The sequence below is a fragment of the Ciconia boyciana genome, chromosome 16, assembly GCF_034638445.1.
Source record: "Ciconia boyciana chromosome 16, ASM3463844v1, whole genome shotgun sequence".
In the NCBI taxonomy this organism is placed as follows: Eukaryota; Metazoa; Chordata; class Aves; order Ciconiiformes; family Ciconiidae; genus Ciconia; species Ciconia boyciana.
The window spans coordinates 1,811,442-1,829,569 of record NC_132949.1 but is presented as its reverse complement, the minus strand read 5'-3'; the positions used below and the strand labels follow the sequence as shown (position 1 = coordinate 1,829,569).

The window sequence follows — 18,128 nt, the reverse complement described above, 5'->3', positions numbered from 1 at the left end:
GCTGCCCCGCGGCGAAGCCTCCCTTCTGGCAGGCGAGCAGGATGGGCAGCTCTCCTCCTGCCTCCCCAGCACGCCCCCACGCTTGGGTTTCCACCTCCACCGCCGCAGAGCGATGGCTTGTTCTCACGCTGGATCTTGAAGATGAGCTGCCTCATCCAGCCGAAGGGCGGGTTGGATTCCGCCCTGTCCACGCAAGACCAGATGCTCCCCTGGCCGTCACAACCTCCTTCGCCTGCTCCCTCCACCAAAACCCTTTGCAGAAAATGCTTCCCCGGGGCACAGGGGACCCGCGGCCCTGGCCTGGCTGCACCTTGCGCCTTCATTTCTCCCAGCCACGGGTTTTGGGGAGGAAGGCATCCCAGAAACGCGCTCATCTGCATGGCAGCTCCGTGGCAAGGCGGGGGTCCCTGCTCGCTGGGAGCCAGCGTGTCCCCGAGCGCCTGGGGACACTGGGCAGCATCGCCTGCCCTCCTCTGCCAAGGTGGGACGTGCCGGGGGCCGCCCTGCCTGCCCAGCCCTCGGCCCGCGGGAGTGGGGAACGGCTGGTGCCAGCCTGACACCTCCGCGAGATCCTGACGGAGAACAATAATTATAGTTGCAATAAAATGCTGAATATAGCTGCGAACAACGGCAGTAAATCAGCCCTGCCTGCTGTTCGGAGCCTGGTCCGCGGAGCCTCGGCCACAGCCAGAATTAATTCTCTGTTTTCTATTTGCCCAACGCGCTCTCCCCGGAGATAAGGGGGGGCAAGGGACTGTAATTATCTCCCTGCCTTTTGTCATGTGCTTTTTTGAAACAATTAAGGGATTGCAGTCAAAGGAATGGGGTGGGGATGGAGCAGAGCCAGGCAACCGCTCTCCTGCAGGACTGCAGCCCTCAGGACCTGGCAGGATCCGTCCCGAGCTGACAGCGGAGGCCTGGGGCCACCTTCTCCTGGAGAGCCCAGCACCTCCGGCACTGCGGCAGCACGGCGAGGGCAGAGCCTCGGCACGGGGCCGGGGAGCAGAGCCACGGAGCAGCCGGACGCCCAGGGCTGTGCCAGAGCCCCCGGGGACAACCCAGACCTGCTGATCGCTGTCCCCAGGGCCAACAAAACCCCCAGGACCAACCCTCTCCTCCCTGGAGCCCCTCGCAGCACGCGCTGCTCTTGCTGCGGCAGCATCTCCCACCCTGGAGATGCCCGTTTCCCACGAGCAGAGGCCACAGGTGGGAAGCAGATATTCCCATTCCGTAGGCACCCTCCAACAGAGCCGTCAGAGGCTGATCCGCTGCAGAGAGCCCCTGCAAAAGGGATCAGCCAAAGGGATCAGCCCCTGCAGCCGCTCCTGCCAAGCCCATCTCGGGCGAAGCCGCGCTGGCCTGGCTCCGTGGGTGGGACCCCATCTGCTGCACCCCAAACAAGGGCAGCACAAACAGGGACTCCGAGTCACCGACGATGCCCCAGGTATTACCCGCTCTCTCGAGGGCTGGGATCTGCTGGCAGCTGCCTGTGAAAGGCAGAGCAAAGACTGGAAGGCAGCTCTCTCCCCATCCAGGTCAGCCGGTGCTCCAGTGAAACAGGTACCTTATGATTAGGATTTTTGCAAAATGTTAAACATCTGGAGCTCAGCGGTACAAGGCAGCCTTTGTGCAGCTGGTAAATTATCGGCAATAAAACAGCACTTGTTTCGGAGAGCTTCAAGGAGAGGGGGAGGGAAAGAAAAAAGACGAGAGAGAAGCCACCCGCACCAGAGGAGGAACCTCAGACCTCTTCTCGGGTCTCACCAGCGTTTTCCACGCCGCGTGGGGTGAGCGGGCAGCTCGCTGCGTTAACGGCAGCCCGAGACCCCGAAGAGACCCCTCTGCGTTCACTGCGTCTGAACCCTTCGCAAAAGGGGATCTCTCAGCCCAGCCCTGCCCAAGCAGAGGCACGTGGTGCTAAGCAGCCCCGTGGAGCTGGTCCTGGCCGTGTTAAATAATTGTGGTTAAATATTCCGCATTTTGCTCTGGAAGGGACATCGTCCCCTCCCGGCTCACAGCTTTGCAGCAGAAGGTGGTGTTTCCCGCTGGTATTTTCACATTTCTTGAGTTGAGAAGCACTGATCAAATAATAATTAAAAGGGACCCAAAAAGTTGATGTCCTTAAGAAATGGATGCCCAGCCCACGCTACACGCCGAGCACATGGGGCCTGGGGAAGCTGGAAGCGGGGGGTCCCCATGCCCGGCAGAGGCTCCCGCTCCCTCCCGCAGCTCCCGAGCCGCAGCGTCCCGCTCCCGCTCGCCAAGAGAGATGGCAATGCTCCACCTTATCAGCTTGTCATCTTGTCTGAGCACAGCGTGTGTCTAACCCTGGAAATGAAGAGGCAGCTGAGTTCAGGAGTTTTGCATCTTTCCTTGGATGAAAGGAAAGGAAAGGCAGCACCTCCTCTATTTCTTTCTGGAGCGACGAGAGGTTTAGGTACACCATGCTGGTGGTTTGGTGTGAGGTGGACTCTCTGCTTACGTTTGCGCAAAGCAGAAGGGAAAAAGATTTTCACAAGGAAAAAAAAATAAATCCTTTTTGCTCTCCGGCCTCTTCTGACCCTGAGGAAGCAGCAAGAGCAACGACCGGGCTGAGAGGCAACGGAACACCTCGGGGGAGTTGGGGCCAAGGTCCAGTTAAAGACATGAAGCATAGTTGGGAGGGCTGGGGGGTCTCTCCCTGCGCCCCACCCCAGGGGACAGGGACAGGACGGCACCTCGCTGGACCGGAGCATCGCGTCAGGCGTCCCAGCCTGCGCTCCCGGTGCCAGCGTGGCCGAGTCCCCAAGGACCCTGTGAAGCCAAACCAGGCTGGAGCTGCTGGGGAAGCAGGAACTGGGGAACCAGGGGAACCGGGTGGGAGGAAAAATCCCCCAAAGTCTCTTTGTCTCCTTTCCACCCACCAGTGCTGCCTTTACGCAGCAATTACGGAGGCCTCGGGGGCTTTCACACCCAGTCACCTGGGCCTCCTTGTTCTAAACAACTTAATTTGTTTAATGACTTGTGAGGCCTCGGGCCCCCTCGCTGTCTGGATTTGTTCCCCTGGTCTCCCAAGGGTTTTCCTCCCTGGCACAGGCAGCCACCACCCAGAACTGGAGGGCACTGGAGGGCTTTTGTGAAACCTGCACCAAGACAAGTTTTAAGACATCTCCCCCGAATTCCCAGGGGTCTCTGACCTCCAGGGACACGCCAGAGACTCCCGATTCAGGGAAAAGGACCTCCAAACCCCCCCGGAGGGTTCGTCCATCCGCCGGCAGAGCCGAGCCAGTCGGTAGGGATGGAGGCAGAGCAGCTCCAGGACAAATTATGGCCTGGAAAGGAAAGGGGAAAACAAAGTACGTTGCGAGATGCTGCTTCGTGCTCCAGGTCCAACCTCACGCCTGCCCCTGCTGCCCGCCCGGACTGAAACACCAGGTCGGGAGAAATTGGGATGCTCCAGCCCTCGCTGTCATTTTAACCTTGGGAAATAAAAAGGGCTGGGGATGCCGAAGCCCTTTGCCCATCCTGTGCGGAGCTGGGGGAGCCGCGCTGGGGCTTGCGGCTGGCAGAGGTGGGGGTCCTGGCAGAGGGGGGTCCCTGGGGAAGCCGAGGGCGGCGGGGAGTCCCGCACCCCGGCCGTTACCAGCACCTCCCTCCATTGTTTCCCAACCGGCGTTTTTCCCTATGACCTAATCTTCCCTTGGCTCTTGCTGGTAATTTTATGGCAGGGAAATTATTTTGCAGTAAAAGGAAAGCAGATCCAGGCCATTCTCTTCCCTCCTATTTTCATATGGGTTTTGGAGTGGCGGTTTTGTTTTCTGCTTCAGGCACAGCAGAAGGATTGTAGGAGACGAGATGGGGAGCAAAGCATGTGTCGGGTCTGTAATGCTTTCATTGTTCCTGTAAGAACACGAGAAGGCAAGAGCGAGAGAGAGATTTAAACAATTCCCCCATGCAAACCAGCTCTGGACACAAAAGCTTTTTAGTTATCATCAGCATTTTGTAAGATTATATTAAAATAAACCTTCAGGCTCAGTTTCCTGCTCTCAAGAACCCCCTCATAGGATTATAAGGCATAGAAACATATCCCAGAAATCTCAACCAAGGACATACTAAGAGCCTAGAGAATCTTTTCTCCCCGTTCTTGCAGAGACAGCTGCCCTCTGCACTGTAGAAGTCTTAAAACAAGAAAAGAAGTACTAAGATCAGAGCTGTGCAACACGCAGATCCCACCGTGTGTAATTTTCCCTCTTTTCCCATTTGAACAACCCTCCAGATTGAAGAATTTGCAGCGGAGCCGTTCCTGGACCGATGGCATTTCACCCTCACCTCGACCTTTCCCACCTCGCACAACACATAAGAAACCGCGTGGAGAGCGTTCCTCTGAGACGGCAGAGAGGAACCTTTCCGCAGTCACCACCCTTCTATCGGTCAGCTGAAATGCAGTTTTTTAAGTAAAGCAACCAGGAGAAAGGCAACCAGGAGATCATCCACGAGCTACAGTCCCAGCAACCCAGCATGGACGTGAGCTCGTAGCTTTTCAAGGGCTGGTTGCCCATGCAAGACTAAATACACGTACTTAGAGCATGCCAATATATACCTAAAAGGAGAGACTGGCACTACATCTCCCCTGGAAACTCAACGACCCCGTAATATCTGCCCTAGAAAAAGGGCACCCTGAGCCATAATTTCTCTTCTTCCCTCCAGTCCCCCAGAACCAGGCTTGTTCCTGAGGCTGGGGGGTCCAGGCTGGGGATGAAGCAAGGCAATGTGGCACGGCCAGGGCCGGCACGATGGGCTTGGGGTGCCCGAGCGAGCTCCGAGGAGGAAGATGATCCTACGTTTGCTCTCGAGCTCGGAGCCGGGAGCCTGCGTGTGTGCGCACGAGAGAGAGCGCGTCTCAATTTTAATTGCAGCCTCGTTGCCAAGTACAACAAAGTCCGCGTACAAAGAATAGAAGTCATTTTGTCTGAAGGTTTGAATTGTTTCTTTCCTAAGGGGAGGGGAGGGAGGTGAAATCTCCTCCTTTATAAGCAATGACTCAGGTGCTACGATCTACCCTGGGCGCGCATCTTGCAAGCCCAAGTAATGTTTTGTGCCGTGTTTTGTTTGACGGCATAGGCCCTAATAATGGGATTATTGTTCGGTTGCGTGCAAAGCCCTCGCTCGGGGTTTTTCTGTCCCCGCCCAGCCCTGCAAACCGCAGCCGCCTTCGCCTTCCCCAGCACCCTGGCGCGGGCCGGCGAGCGCCCAGCACCCACGGAGGGCCCACCCGCCCATTCCTGCTCCCTGACTCACGGCACGGCGCATGGGGCGATGTGAGCCGTGTCACGCCAGCGTGGGGAAAGGGGTGCTTTCCCTGCCCCGGTTGCGCAACCGTAACCACGGCCCTTTGCCGCGCTCTCCCCGGCCGGGAGAGAGACGCGCGGGGCAGGGGAAGGAGCTGCCGGGGAGGGAAGAGCGGCAGCCGAGCAGGCGTCGTGCCGTGGTGCCAGCCTCCATGCCTGCCACGTGCCGCCCTGGCACCCACCGGGAGCTGCCTGGCATCGCACGGGGCAGGGAGTAAGGTGGGATTTGCCCGGAGCAAATCCCATCGGGATGGCACTTTCTTGCACCGCAGCTCCGGGCGGGATGGATCAGCCACATCCCGGAAGGGAGAAGCCCAACGCTTTGCATTACACAGTCATAGCCCCAAATAATCCCCTCTCCAAAGCCCTAATCCCCCGGCAAACACACATACAGTGCCACACACCCGAGCTATCAGCAGCCTCTCCATCCACCACTTAGTCATAAGCACAACCCGAGGCTTGTCCCAGGCAGCTCTCCTGGTTGCAGAGGAGTTTCCCCGTGGACTCCTCCACCATCTTCTTGCCAGCCCTTGACTGCCGGATTGCGTACCGTGCCCACGGCCGTCCTGCAGGAAAGCGTCTCGGTGGTTCAGCCTCTGAAAGAAAAAAAAGCACAAGAAAAGCAGCAAAATACACCCGGCGCTGCACATTGCCAGGCTTTTTTGCAGCAACTTTGCTTGGCGAAGCTCTCCAGGCACCAGCTCCACGCCTGGGGCACGCGTGCTTGCACACGCAGCGCCGAACCGCCTCCGAGCTTTGCCCGCTGCCAAACGCAGCCACCTCTGGGGCTGTGAAGAATCGGGGGATTTTCCAGTTCTCAGCTAAACGCTCGGGTCACCCTCCACCATTAGCAGGGCTTGCAAAACCCCAAAACATCCGCAAAAGCACCAGGAAGCAGGCCACAAACTCATACCGGGGTTTGGGTTATTTTTAAACCCCATCGCAAAAGCACGTACGCGCGCTGTTTAGAAAAAGATCTTTCTCTTTACCTTTTGGGGTTTGGGGCTTTTGGATGGAGGGGAGTCATAGTTTAAGTTTTAAGTATAGTTTAAGTATCAAACAGTTTAAGTTTTCCTCCAGCCAATGCAAAAAGTTATGACCGTTTTAAGATAAAACCCAAGAATCTAAAGTTTTTGTATATGTGAGGCTTTACTGAAAAATTAGTAGGGGGGGAGAAATCACCAGCGTTGATGCTACAATTTAATATTACACTTGTAAGGGGCTCGAAGGACATTTCAGAGGGGCCCAGACACCGCTGTGCCCCTCCAAGGCTGACTGCCACCCATCAGAAGGATGGAAAGACAGACACCCCCCTCTGCGCTCACCGTCAGCGTACATCCTTGGGTGCTGCGGGCCGGGGGTCTCTCCCCGTGTCGCAGAGGCAGAGACACAGGACGGCGTTCCCAAGGGGGCTCGGCGGCTGGTGCCTGTCGTGGGCAGGGACCGCACCGCTGCCGGAGCCCCCCGGGAGGGCAAAGCCCCGGCTGCACCCCGGCACGCACATCCAGGCAAGGGCTGGGGGCCAAGCACACCCTGGTCTCCCAAGATCCAGCTCCAGCCATGGGATAACTTTCCTCTTTTCCCTCCAGCTCGGTCTCCGCACGAGAGCCGGCTCCTCCCGGCTGATGAGCTGAGCCCGTCTCCATTTTGGGGGCTTGGCTGTGTGTTTATATTGCCTTTGCTCCGAACTCCACCTTTTCATTGACAGCTATTGTTTCCACGGGTAATTTCAGGCCTGGCCCCCAGCCAGCTTTTCAATCATACCAAGGAATAGAGATATAATTTCATTCACCTCCAGGGTACAAACAGAAAAGAAGGATTTTCGTATGTGCTTTCTGCATCATCCTCCCCACTCGCTTCCTACGGGTCCAATGTATGTAATTATCTCGGCTGGCTACATCTAAGCGGGATTAAATGCTTTACGTGATATTATCTCGCAGCAATTTCATTACAAGGCTGCCTTTAAATGTATAATGTGTTTTTTTGTACCGCTTACACCACACGCCAGAAACCAAATAAGAAAATATGACCAACAGTCTGTGAGAAATCCCGACGCATGGACACCCCTAAGGTTTTTAAGTTTCAGGCGAAGGCTTTCGGCTGAAAACAGAGGGCTAAAAGCTTTACAAACACTTCTAGCGTGTCTAGAAACGAGGTGAAGAGCGGTGGGAGATCGTCCAGCCCTTCCACTGGTGGCACTGGGAAGGAGACACCGGCCGCAGGGGCAGAGGGCTCTTGGTCCCGGCCGTGGGCAGGTCCCTTCCCTCTCCAGGATGGCAGGGACAGCTCTCACCTCCTGGATTTAAAAAGAGAGTCCTGACACCCCTCGCTTTTCCCGCTGAGGGCCACCACCCCAAATTTCCCCTGCGCCTGGAGAGACGCGGCTCATCTCCGCAGCCCCGCAGCCCCCGGGGAAGCTCGGGTCCCCCTTCCCATCCCGCTGCCCTGCGACTGCAGCGTTCCGGGCTGCCCCAAACGAGCATCACCCCTGCGGCTCACCCGGGGCTGCGGGATGCGGTCGCAGCCTCCCGCGGGGCTGAGCCGAACCAGGGACAGCACCGACACGTGTGCGCGTACGGCCCCGCGTGCGACCGCAGTACCTGCACCCCAGGTCGGTGCAGGCAGAGCTGCTTTTTCTCCCTCAGGGATTTCTTGCAGTTGCTTTTTTCTGAGTCAGGCGTTGGACCTGGGGGTGAGCTGGTCGGCTGCAGCAAACCCAGCGAACAGCAAAACACACTCACGGGTGCCTGGATGAGGCACTGCAAAGCTGCCTTTCTTTGGCTTTTTTTCCCCTTTTTTCTCTTCCCCAAAGAGGCTGCCTTCCTGGCTGAGAGGCAGGACCTTTGGCAAGCCAGGAACAATTAAGCTGGAGAAAAGAACCGTCGCAGAACGGAGGGAGGAGAAGCAAAGGTACAGCTTTACGGCATTAAAATAAATCAGTGCAAACTCTGAATTTCCCGTTTATTGAAACCAGTCACAGTTAAGAGGTCAAATCCATTGGCAAACAACAGTTTTGTATCATCCAGAGTGACAGACAAATTAAGTACAAAGGAAATCCCACAAAAAAAAAACAACCCAAAAACCAAAACCAAAGAACCAAACAAAAATGCATGGCTTTAGCTTAGTTTATTCAAGACTGTTCCCTTTGGCTGCCCTTCCTGCAGCTTCTCCGGCAGGACCGAACGATGGTCCGTGATCCCCCAACACTCGCAGCCCCGCTCCCCCCCGAGAGCCCCGTGGCTGCGGAGGGACTGAGATGCAGGCAGCAGCCAGGCGATCCAGTTATTCCCGCTGAAGGGTCCCCTGAACCCCTTTTTAGGGAAGACAGAAGCATCCTTAGCGAAGAGGGAGGTGTGGTTTGCAGCAGCCTTCCAGCTTCGGTGTTTTGCTCCTGGCTCGAGCATGCACCAGGCACAGGGAGGGACGGGCAGGGCTCGCTCCTCGGCCTGGACGGGACTTATCCTGCCTGCTCAGGAACGGCCGTTCAACAAGAGATGCTTGAAAAGCAGAGGGTGAAGAGGCAGGTACCTTCAGTCCATGTTTCTGGCTCTTCAGGTAGGATAATTAATTCACCCTGATGAATTATTTCACCCTGATGCTGCTCACGAAGGCGGGAGCTGCCGGCAGGCTCAGGTCCTGACTCAGCTCCGAGCTCTTCTGCGGGGTGACCTGCAACCAGGGCCACCGCCGGGAAAAGCCTGCCTTGGCTCTTCGGGGAGTTATGAACCGCTGGAACCAGCAGCCGTAAACCAGCAATCGCTCGGTAAGGCCAGACACGGTCACGGGCCCCCGTGGAAACGTATCCCGCTGTACACCAGTCAGGCAGCGCATCGCCGACTGATGACAGCGCATCGCCGACGACGTGGATGACCACACCTTGCCTTCTCAAAGAGTACATGCTAGAAAACACAAAAATTCTTCTTTCCTTTTTTTTTTTTTTTCCCCAGAGAAAACCTCAGGGTATTGGACCCAATGCATTGGATCAATGCCCCACTTAGGAGATAAATTTAGGAAAAAAAGACATTTCCCTCTTACAGAGATCCCAAGAAAATTCATTTTTATTTGCCTGGACTATTTGCATCCATCAAAACTAACACCCTAAAACATTCCCAAGGACCAGCAGGATACACGAGACCCGTGATCCCGCAGAGTGCTGTACGCGTTATCTTAGCCCTAAAGCCTTCCACCTGCCTTTCAAAACCAGTGTGGAAATCGAGGCTCCGTAAGGAGCTCACTCCATTCAAATGCCTTGCTACTTAACCACAGACCAGCTTAAACACGCGACAGTGAATTTCTAATCTTCTACAGAACAAAGATGATCAAAACCCAGAGCAACCTGACTCAGAGAAGCCAGCCCAGCGCGGAAGGGAAATGACAGGGTGACCTGCAGCCCAGCCGATGCGTCATCCAACGACCCTCCCGAGAGGAAAAGAAAATCTGGTGGTGAAAGGAAACCAGGACCTGCGAGGAACCACCCGTATTTGTGCTTTGAAAACATCGACATGACGTTGGAGGGGAGGAAGAGATATAAAATTATAGGAAATCAACACCAAACCAGATCCAAAAAAATATATATACAAAAACAGTCTAGAGGATAACGCATGTCCAGTTCCAAACGCCGCCGCACAATTTGCTCTGAAGTCTTCTCCTGGGGAGCGGCGCGCTGCCCTACCCGAGCCCAACGTCCAGGGACATCATCACCACAAATCCTAATATTGAGGTCCAGGAAGCCAGCTTCCCGTTGCCACTGCGGGGAGAAAAGGGGAGGGCGTGAGCTCCTAGGAGCCAGGACCGGCTTTTCGGATGAGGGACGCGCTGCTTTGTATCTCATCCAGGCAAGGGAAGGGATCTTCCGGAGTCCTCTGCGCTTCCCCCCGTGTCTATCTGCCTTTAGTGGTGGTCACCGAGGGGGTCTCACCTGGTCTGTGCCTCGGGGATGATATCATCCATCACCACGTAGACCATTGCTCCGGCTGCAAAGCCCAAGGCGTAGGGGAGGAGAGGCTCTGCCACCACCACGGCGAAGGCACCAAAGATGCCAGCCAAGGGCTCCACCATGCCGCTCAGCTGCCCGTACCTGCAAAAGACCAAGACTAAAAGCCACTGGGGACCCGGCGCGAGGGGCGGCACAGCCTTCCCGTGGGGCTGCCACGGCTCTGCAGCTCCCCATCCCCACCATCTTCCCTGCCACCACGTCAGGGAGGAGGTCGGCCACCCGGCCATGCCAAGCCAAGCCACCTGGATTATTTTAAACGGGCAGTGAAGGTGATTTAACCGAACCTAGCTGATTTTTCGAGGAAGGGAATTAAGGCACAATCTGATTCCTTCCCCCAAGAGCTCTGCGGGATTTGGGGATCCAGCTCGTGGGCAGGGATGGGTCAGAGAGGAAACAGTTCCAACCAGCATAGCTCAATCCCAAAGAGGGTATCTGGCCATGGCCTCAACCAGGATGAAATTGTGCTCTTCCCCCTCGTTTTCTTTCCCTCTAGGACTGTTTTAACTCTCTGGACCATGGGAACTCCCTTCCTGGCAGCAGCAATCCCGGTGCAAGTCCCAGCACTGGCTGCGCTTACTGAACTGAAGGTGGGTGGGAGGAAAAGAAAACAAAGCTTTGGCGGGAGCAGTTTCCAAGCCGCCCCCCTGCCCTCCCATCCATCACCCGGCCGAGCACACGTGCACGGGCAGGAACGCAGCCCTGCGCTCGCAGGGTTCATGCCCTTGGCTTTTTCACCTCAGGGAAAAGGGAAAAGAAAAAATAAAAAGTGGGTTTGAAATCCAGCCCAGAGTGAAGCGAGAGAAAAAAATGAAACAACCAAAAAAAAAACCCCCAAACTTTTTAGTGGAGAACCTGGGAGCTCACCACAGGCGCTCAGCAGGCAGCTGAAGCGGGACGGGGTGACCCGCCGGGATCACCGCTGCATGGCCCAGGAGCCGGGGGCTCGGACCCGAGCTCGGGCGCTGCGGAGGGAGCAGGCAGCGCTCGCCGCCCTTCCTCAAAGCTGGAAACCAGCAGCGCTCCCAGCAGCGGCTCTCCGCTGGGAGAAATGGGTACAGGGAGGGCAGCTATAGGCACCCGCTCCTCAGGAGCTGCTGGCAGAGGTCTCGTTTCCACGGGCAAAGAGGAGCTCGGCTTACCAGAATGCTTTCCACGTTGAAAATCCAGCGCCGCGCAAAGGCAGGCTGACGGCCAGGCCCTCCGGGAAATTCTGAATCCCAATCCCAATGGCTAAGTTCCTATCCACACAAAAAAGCACCAAAAAAAAAAAAAAATTAGGTGGAAAGCACAGCCTGGGGTAGGCTGCTGGGAGCTGAGGAAAAAAAAAAGAGACATTATTAAAGATATGCCTTTTGAATGGAAGTGCAGCTAGCCCTGGGGCTAGTCATGCTAATATTTAACACGAGCACAGCAAACTTCATCTTCAAAGAGCTCCACAGCATTTAATCAGCTTCAGCATCAGCCCTGGGAGCACCAGAGACCAGATGGAGGAGAAGAGACCTGGCCAGGGAGGCCCCACGAGGCATTTCCAACCCGAGCCTTCCCAGGAGCCGCAGCATCCCTGGGCCCCGGCGTTTGGGGCACCCCGGGCTCATGGGTCCCCCAGAGGGTCGGGGTTCCTCCCTCCCGGGGGGGCTTCGCCAGAGGGGCCCCAACGCAGCCCCCGGGGGTGGCCGGTCCCTCTCCCATAACCTGCCCCAGCTCTCACCGGCACCGTCCTTAACCATAACCACCCCTGCACGAGCCTTACCACCATGGGGCTCGTCAGAGGAGAAGAAGTATATTTTAGCCACAGGGTTTCGCTTTCTTTCTCTCTTTTCCCCCTCCCTCTTGGAAAGGCGGCACTTGGACTTCCAGAGCCAAAACCAGCCAGAGAGGAGAGCTGGTCTGTCCCTCAGTAAAGCAGCACAGGAGGAGGCAGGCTGCTGTGAGGACCATTTCTCCAGCCACGAGAGATAAAAAGCCTGATAAAGGGGGTTAGGCAGGCAGACACGGTGACCTTGAACTGCTCCAAGTAAAGCCCCATGTCCCCAAGCGGCAGAAAACACGGCTCTTAGAGTTGGCAACTGAAGGACAGCCAGGAGAGGTTTGAAGGGATGTTCGAGGGCAGAGAATTAGGTGAGGTTTCTCCTCGCTTGCCCTCTCCCCTTCAATATTTAGACCCGATAACTATTTCAGCACCCGCCTTCAGAGCACCCTGCGTCCGCCCGCTGCGCTCCTGCCCAAGCCTCTCCCACGCAGCAACCCCCATGGTGGGACCACCACAGCACCCGGAGCTTATCCAAAATGGAAATAGCTCTGCGAACAGCCTGGCGGTCACGAAAGCTGGATTTGCAGTGGGAGGGTTTGTCGGGTCTTCTACACGGCGGGCAGCTGCACCCCAGCTCCCTACGCCAGCACCTCAGCGCGCAGAGGCTGCTCCCGGCACCCCCCACCCACGCCGTCACCCATCCTCAGCCGGGATTTGCTCCAGCCTTGGGAACGGTCCTTCCCCTCCGCTCCAGGGTCCCTTCCAGCTCAGTGGGAGTTTTGGATTTTTGGTGAAACCCAGGAAACTGGGATATGGAGTTGTCTCCTTCACTCAAGGAACAAAAATGTTGCAAGCACCAACCCAAAGGGGCTCGTTTTTTATGGCGTGGGCTCCTTAGGCTGAGGTGCTCCACGAGAGCCAACGGGAACTTGTTCCACGGTTGGAGCATGGCTTCGCTGGTGTGTGTCGGTGGAGCTGGCCGTGGCCCGTCCCTGGGGGGACACCAAGAGCGCAACCGCCTCGGGGGGCTCGAGGCTCCAGCAGCGAGGTACGGGGCTGCGACCTGCCCCAGCCCATGGCTCCGAGCGGGACCCCAGCGCCTCTCTGCAAGGTCAGTTATTCCTTTGCCAGCAGCTGAAAGCTCCCTTTGCTGCCTTAAACACTTGTTTCCTATTAGTAAAATAAGACTGGTGAGAAAAATCTCTCTGGGTTGTTTAAACTTCTACCAGGGTTTACAGAAGAGGGGAGGGGAAGGGGGAGAGGCTGTAGGTTTCCCTAACCAGGACAGGCTATTACAATCAAAAACATTATTCAAGGGAAAGAGAGAGAGAACGGAGGGGGAAAAACATCCCTTTTAGAAAACACTGGAGCCGCTGTCTGTGCGCTGGGTTTTTTTCCTCCTTCCCTCGCCTTCGCACAAAGCAGCTATTACTGGCCCCGACCACAACAAATTAATGGGGTGGGAGAGGGAGGTGTGAATGGAGGGGTCTGTACGGGAAGGGCGGCGAGTCCCCCCCTCGCCCCCGGTCCCGCCGGGAGGAGGGAACCCCACGCTGACCCCTTGCCCTGCCGCAGCCCCGGGGGAGAGAAAACCCCAAGGGGCAGGAGGAAAGGGATTTTAAGCGGGGGAAGGATCCAGCAGGAGAAGCCCAGACGGGGGGGTTTGCCCCTGCTCTCCTCCTCCCCTTTCTCCCACGCACACCCCTAGCAAAACCCATCAGGGGTCCCCGAAACAAGAACTGGCCCCAGCCCTACAGCTTGGGCCACCTCCACGGCAGTGCTGGATGCCCAGTGGGTCTGGCACGTGCCGGGGACGGGGCTGCAGCTGGCTCGGCAAGCACGGCAAGCAACGGGCCGCAGTGAGCAACGTGCCACAGCACGCATGCACTATGGCAAGCAACGTGCCACGGCATGCCACGGGTCACGGTGTGCTCCAACACCGGCAGGGACCCCCTGGGGTCAGGCCACCCAACTCCCCCAGCCCTCAGCAGGGAGGCAGCAACACGTGTCCCCTCCCAGGTCAAGATTTTAACCTGTTTTCCCAAGAAACGCAGGTGTCAGCATCACGCCGCATGGGTGCCGGCTGTCAGGGCAGACATCGGGCGCAGGCGCACAATGCTTCAGCGTGCAACAGGGCAAGAGGCAAAGGCCACCAGAGACCCAGCGCTTGGCCACAGGCATCCCTGCACGTGGGGTTTCTCACTCCTGCCTTGGGACAGCCATGGGGCAGAAAGGACCTTCTGGGCTCAGCATCAGGCTGAGAAGATCCCCATGTCATCTCCTGGCCTCCAGTCCCTCCATGTCCCCACAAAGGTCTTCTGCTGACCCAGACCACGCTCCCCCGCCCCTAGGAACACTCATTCCTTCAACACTTCCTCCCACCACGGCTCTGCCTGAACACTTCTTGGACTTTGGGGCCTTTTGAGCCTTTCCCAGGGACACTAATTTCCCAGGGACACACATCAGGATGAGGATAACTCCATGATAACATGGAGGCCAGGAACACATAAGCCTTCCTATTTGCTTTGCCTTGGTTCACTGCACGAAGGCTACCTCCACTCGCTGCTCAGGGGCCACCTCTGTTTGCCCAGCACAGTGTCTCGGGAGATGTCCGGGTGCTAAGGCAAAGCAGATTTACCTCCGATGTCCCAAACGTGAAATAAAACCATCCCACGGGACATTTCTCTCCCCCTTCACCACCGAGCTGTGCACACCTCACACCTTCTCCGTAGCTCCCGTGTCAAGCTGACGGCAACACGGTTGGTGAGAAAGCAACTGAATCAAAGCTGCATTGTGTACGAGGGAAACAAAGGAGTCCTTATTACGGAAATAGGTGGGGATTCTTGGAAGGCTTCCCCCGACTGCAAAGAAACACATTGTAAAACAGACGCACAAAGACAGACTGGAGCAGCCTGGCCCAGGGGAGCTGAACCTCCCGGTGCCCACGGCGTGCTATGGGACGCAGGAGACGACGACGGGGACATGAGCCAACGTACCCAGAGGAACAATTGTCAGAATGAAATGTTTAGAGACATTAGGGTCTCTAAAGCGAGGAAGGTGGAATAACTGATAGAGAGGTGTTAGAAGCAGATCCCATCCGGTCCGATGGGTCCAGCTAAAAGACATTTTGCAGACAAGGAGGATAACCTGTGGCTCATCCCCAACTTACAAACGTGCATTGGTCTAAAGAAAGAGCAGCCCAGGGGAAACCGCAGCGGACTCTGCCTGGGGATGCACGTGCCCCGTTAGTGGCTCTGCCACCGGCACCCTGGCCAACGTGGGAATGTCACTTGGGTGTCTGCTCCATTTGGGCACAACGGACTCAGGTGTCCTAGGAAGCTTCGAGGATCAAGGAGCCAACATGCATTGGACATGTTACCTTTCCCAGCTCTCTGCCTCAGCTTCCCCATCTGTAACACGGGGGTGATGACAGCGATGTCCTCCATAACCTTCTCAATCTGGGAACAGAAAGGCCACTAGGACACGTGCCATCTACACGCGAGCTCTGCAGACAGCCAGCCATACTGGGATGGGTCTGCCCTTGCGTTGGCTGATCCCCTTCTGCAGCAGAGCTCAGTTTTAAGGAAGAAAAGGTAAAAACCGTGGCATCCTGGTGGAGCTCCAGCGAGGACCAGCTCCTTGTGGTGAGAGGGAAAGACTCTGTGTCCCCCGGGAACGTACCAGGGCTGGACCTCCTACCCCCAGCTCGCCTGCCAACTGCTGTGGCACCACGCTGGGAGACTCCAAGTTCACTTTCAAAAAAAGTTGGCATCTCTGCATATTTGCAAGGTCAAGGCACAGAAAGCCTTCTATAAGCCTAAACCCTTGTTTTCAAGGGCCTATTCTTTTACAAACTGATTATGAAAGCAGGCTACATATTCTTAACAAGCCCCTTTTCACTACAGCTTTCAATTCCCTCCAGTGTATAATGTGCATGTGTATTCTTGCATGGCAGGCCCTTACATACTGTTTTGATTGTTATCGTCTTGCCATGAAAGGGCCGATTGTTTTGGGTTCCCAAGATTACATCATGGCTCCCACTCGGGCTGCCCGTCGAGGTGTTTGATCAGGGCTCGCAGGTGGGAAGGAGCTCTGCGGCGAGCGCAGGGCCCTGAGCGTTTCCCCATACCTGCCCTACCTGTTAAACACAGCTGCCGGCACGCTCTGCCACGGCGTTACGGGAGGCTCTCACGCGAGGAGGCAGGCGGGGAGCGGCAGGGGGGAGAGGGGCAGCAGCGGTCCCCCCACCAGCCCCAGTGCCCACCGGACCACGGTCCCACCCTGAGCAGCAGCCTGACCCATCCACGGGCGCACGGGGCTCCTGGTGACTCCGTTGCTGTAGGTGCTCGGCCTTTTAAAGGCCAAATCTGCAAAGCAGGTAGGAGGATGTCACTCCCACGGATTTGTCCTTTGATAATACAGTATCTTTCATCCCAAACACTCAAAACCATTAAAAAAAAAAAAAGTGGATTCAAACTCACCATGCCTCCTCCTCTTGAGTGCAGCCCCCAGCCTCATTACCCATGGGAACACAGAAATGCACGGAGCAATGCAGGAACCCATCCCACGCAGGGCACGCAGCACGTGCCCCTGTCCCGGGCAGGGGATGCAGCATGTGGCCAGGGGATGCAGCGTGTACCCCCGTCCCGGGCAGGGGATGCAGTGTGTGCCCCCATTCCAGGCAGGGGATGCAGCGTGTACCCCCATTCCGGGCAGGGGATGCAGGATGTGGGCAGGGGATGCAGCGTGTACCCCTGTCCCGGGCAGGGGATGCAGCATGTGGCCAGGGGATGCAGCGTGTACCCCCATCCTGGGCAGGGGATGCAGTGTGTGCCCCCATTCCAGGCAGGGGATGCAGCGTGTACCCCCGTCCCGGGCAGGGGATGCAGCATGTGGCCAGGGGATGCAGCGTGTACCCCCGTCCTGGGCAGGGGATGCAGCATGTGGCCAGGGGATGCAGCGTGTACCCCCGTCCTGGGCAGGGGATGCAGCATGTGGCCAGGGGATGCAGCGTGTACCCCCGTCCTGGGCAGGGGATGCAGCATGTTCCCCCATCCCAGGCAGGGCACATAGCATGTGCTGCCCATCGCACGATGCCTTGAGCCTGAAAGCCCTCAGGTCTCCTCCCCACTGGCAAAGAAACAACCAAGCTGGCAGCCACCACATGATTCCCAGTTATGCAGACATATGGACAGATTGGAAATTATATCTGAATGAAATCAGAAAAAAATAGGCACCCTGTTTTCATTTGGAAGTTGACAGCAGAGCCTCCACCCAAACCGTGCCACGAGCAAGGTGCTTTCCAAACGGCCCCAAAGACGGCCAGTACACACGAAAGGAAGCAAAGGGAAGAGGAGAAGCAGCAAGAAAGAATTTGGGGCACAAACCAGGGGAAGAGCTGCAGAGATCAGGAGCCAGGAACAGGCTGGACGGTCACATGGACACCCATCTCCACGGAAAACTGCAAAAGCACAGGACAAAAGGGGCACGGTTTTGAGCGGCTACGTAGCCTGCGCACAGGCTGCTCCACCAGCCTGCTCCCGGGAATAGAGAAGCTCGTGGCGGGTCTCTGCTAGAGCCGTGCGTGGTAGCCACATCCCAGTGGGAACAACACCTGCTCCCCCGGTGCTCGGCCCTTTCGGCGCTGCTCCTCGGTAGCCACTTCCATACCTCTTCCCACCCCTTCCCTCCCTCTTCCCATTCAATCGCTCGGCTCTTAAGCAACGTGCCGCCTGCTCTGTGTCACATCTGCTTGCCTGGCCCTCCGCCAGCCTTAAATATACACCGCTCTGGATCCGCACGCAGTAAACATTTACAATTTTAGGAAATTTTACCCTTAATTTATCCCAAAGGCGCGTAAGCTAAGTTCAAAGTCGTAAAACCTGCTCTCCCTTCTGACTGCGGCAGCCGGGACGTGAACTTTAGCTGAAGAGCAAGAAATTCTCCAGCTTTCCCGACACAAATCCCCGTCGGTGCCAGGCCAGCCCGGGACGGGGCTGCCACCCGCCTCCCCTCTCCGGCAAACCTTAGCTCAGGCAGGGCTTGGGTGGGCAGG

At 56.8% G+C, this 18,128-nt stretch overlaps 1 protein-coding gene across 1 annotated transcript in view; it reads right to left on the bottom strand.

Moving 5' to 3' along the window:
- Positions 1-8,280: 8,280 nt before the first annotated feature.
- Positions 8,281-18,128, bottom strand: part of SLC39A11 (solute carrier family 39 member 11) — a 98,517-nt gene continuing 88,669 nt past the window's right edge. Inside the window, exons 8-10 of the mRNA XM_072881405.1 lie at positions 11,463-11,561; positions 10,246-10,404; positions 8,281-10,074 (exon numbers count right to left, since the gene is read on the bottom strand). Coding sequence (XP_072737506.1) covers positions 9,996-10,074; positions 10,246-10,404; positions 11,463-11,561 — 337 coding nt within the window. The 3' untranslated portion in view covers positions 8,281-9,995. The remainder of the gene's footprint in view (positions 10,075-10,245; positions 10,405-11,462; positions 11,562-18,128) is intronic.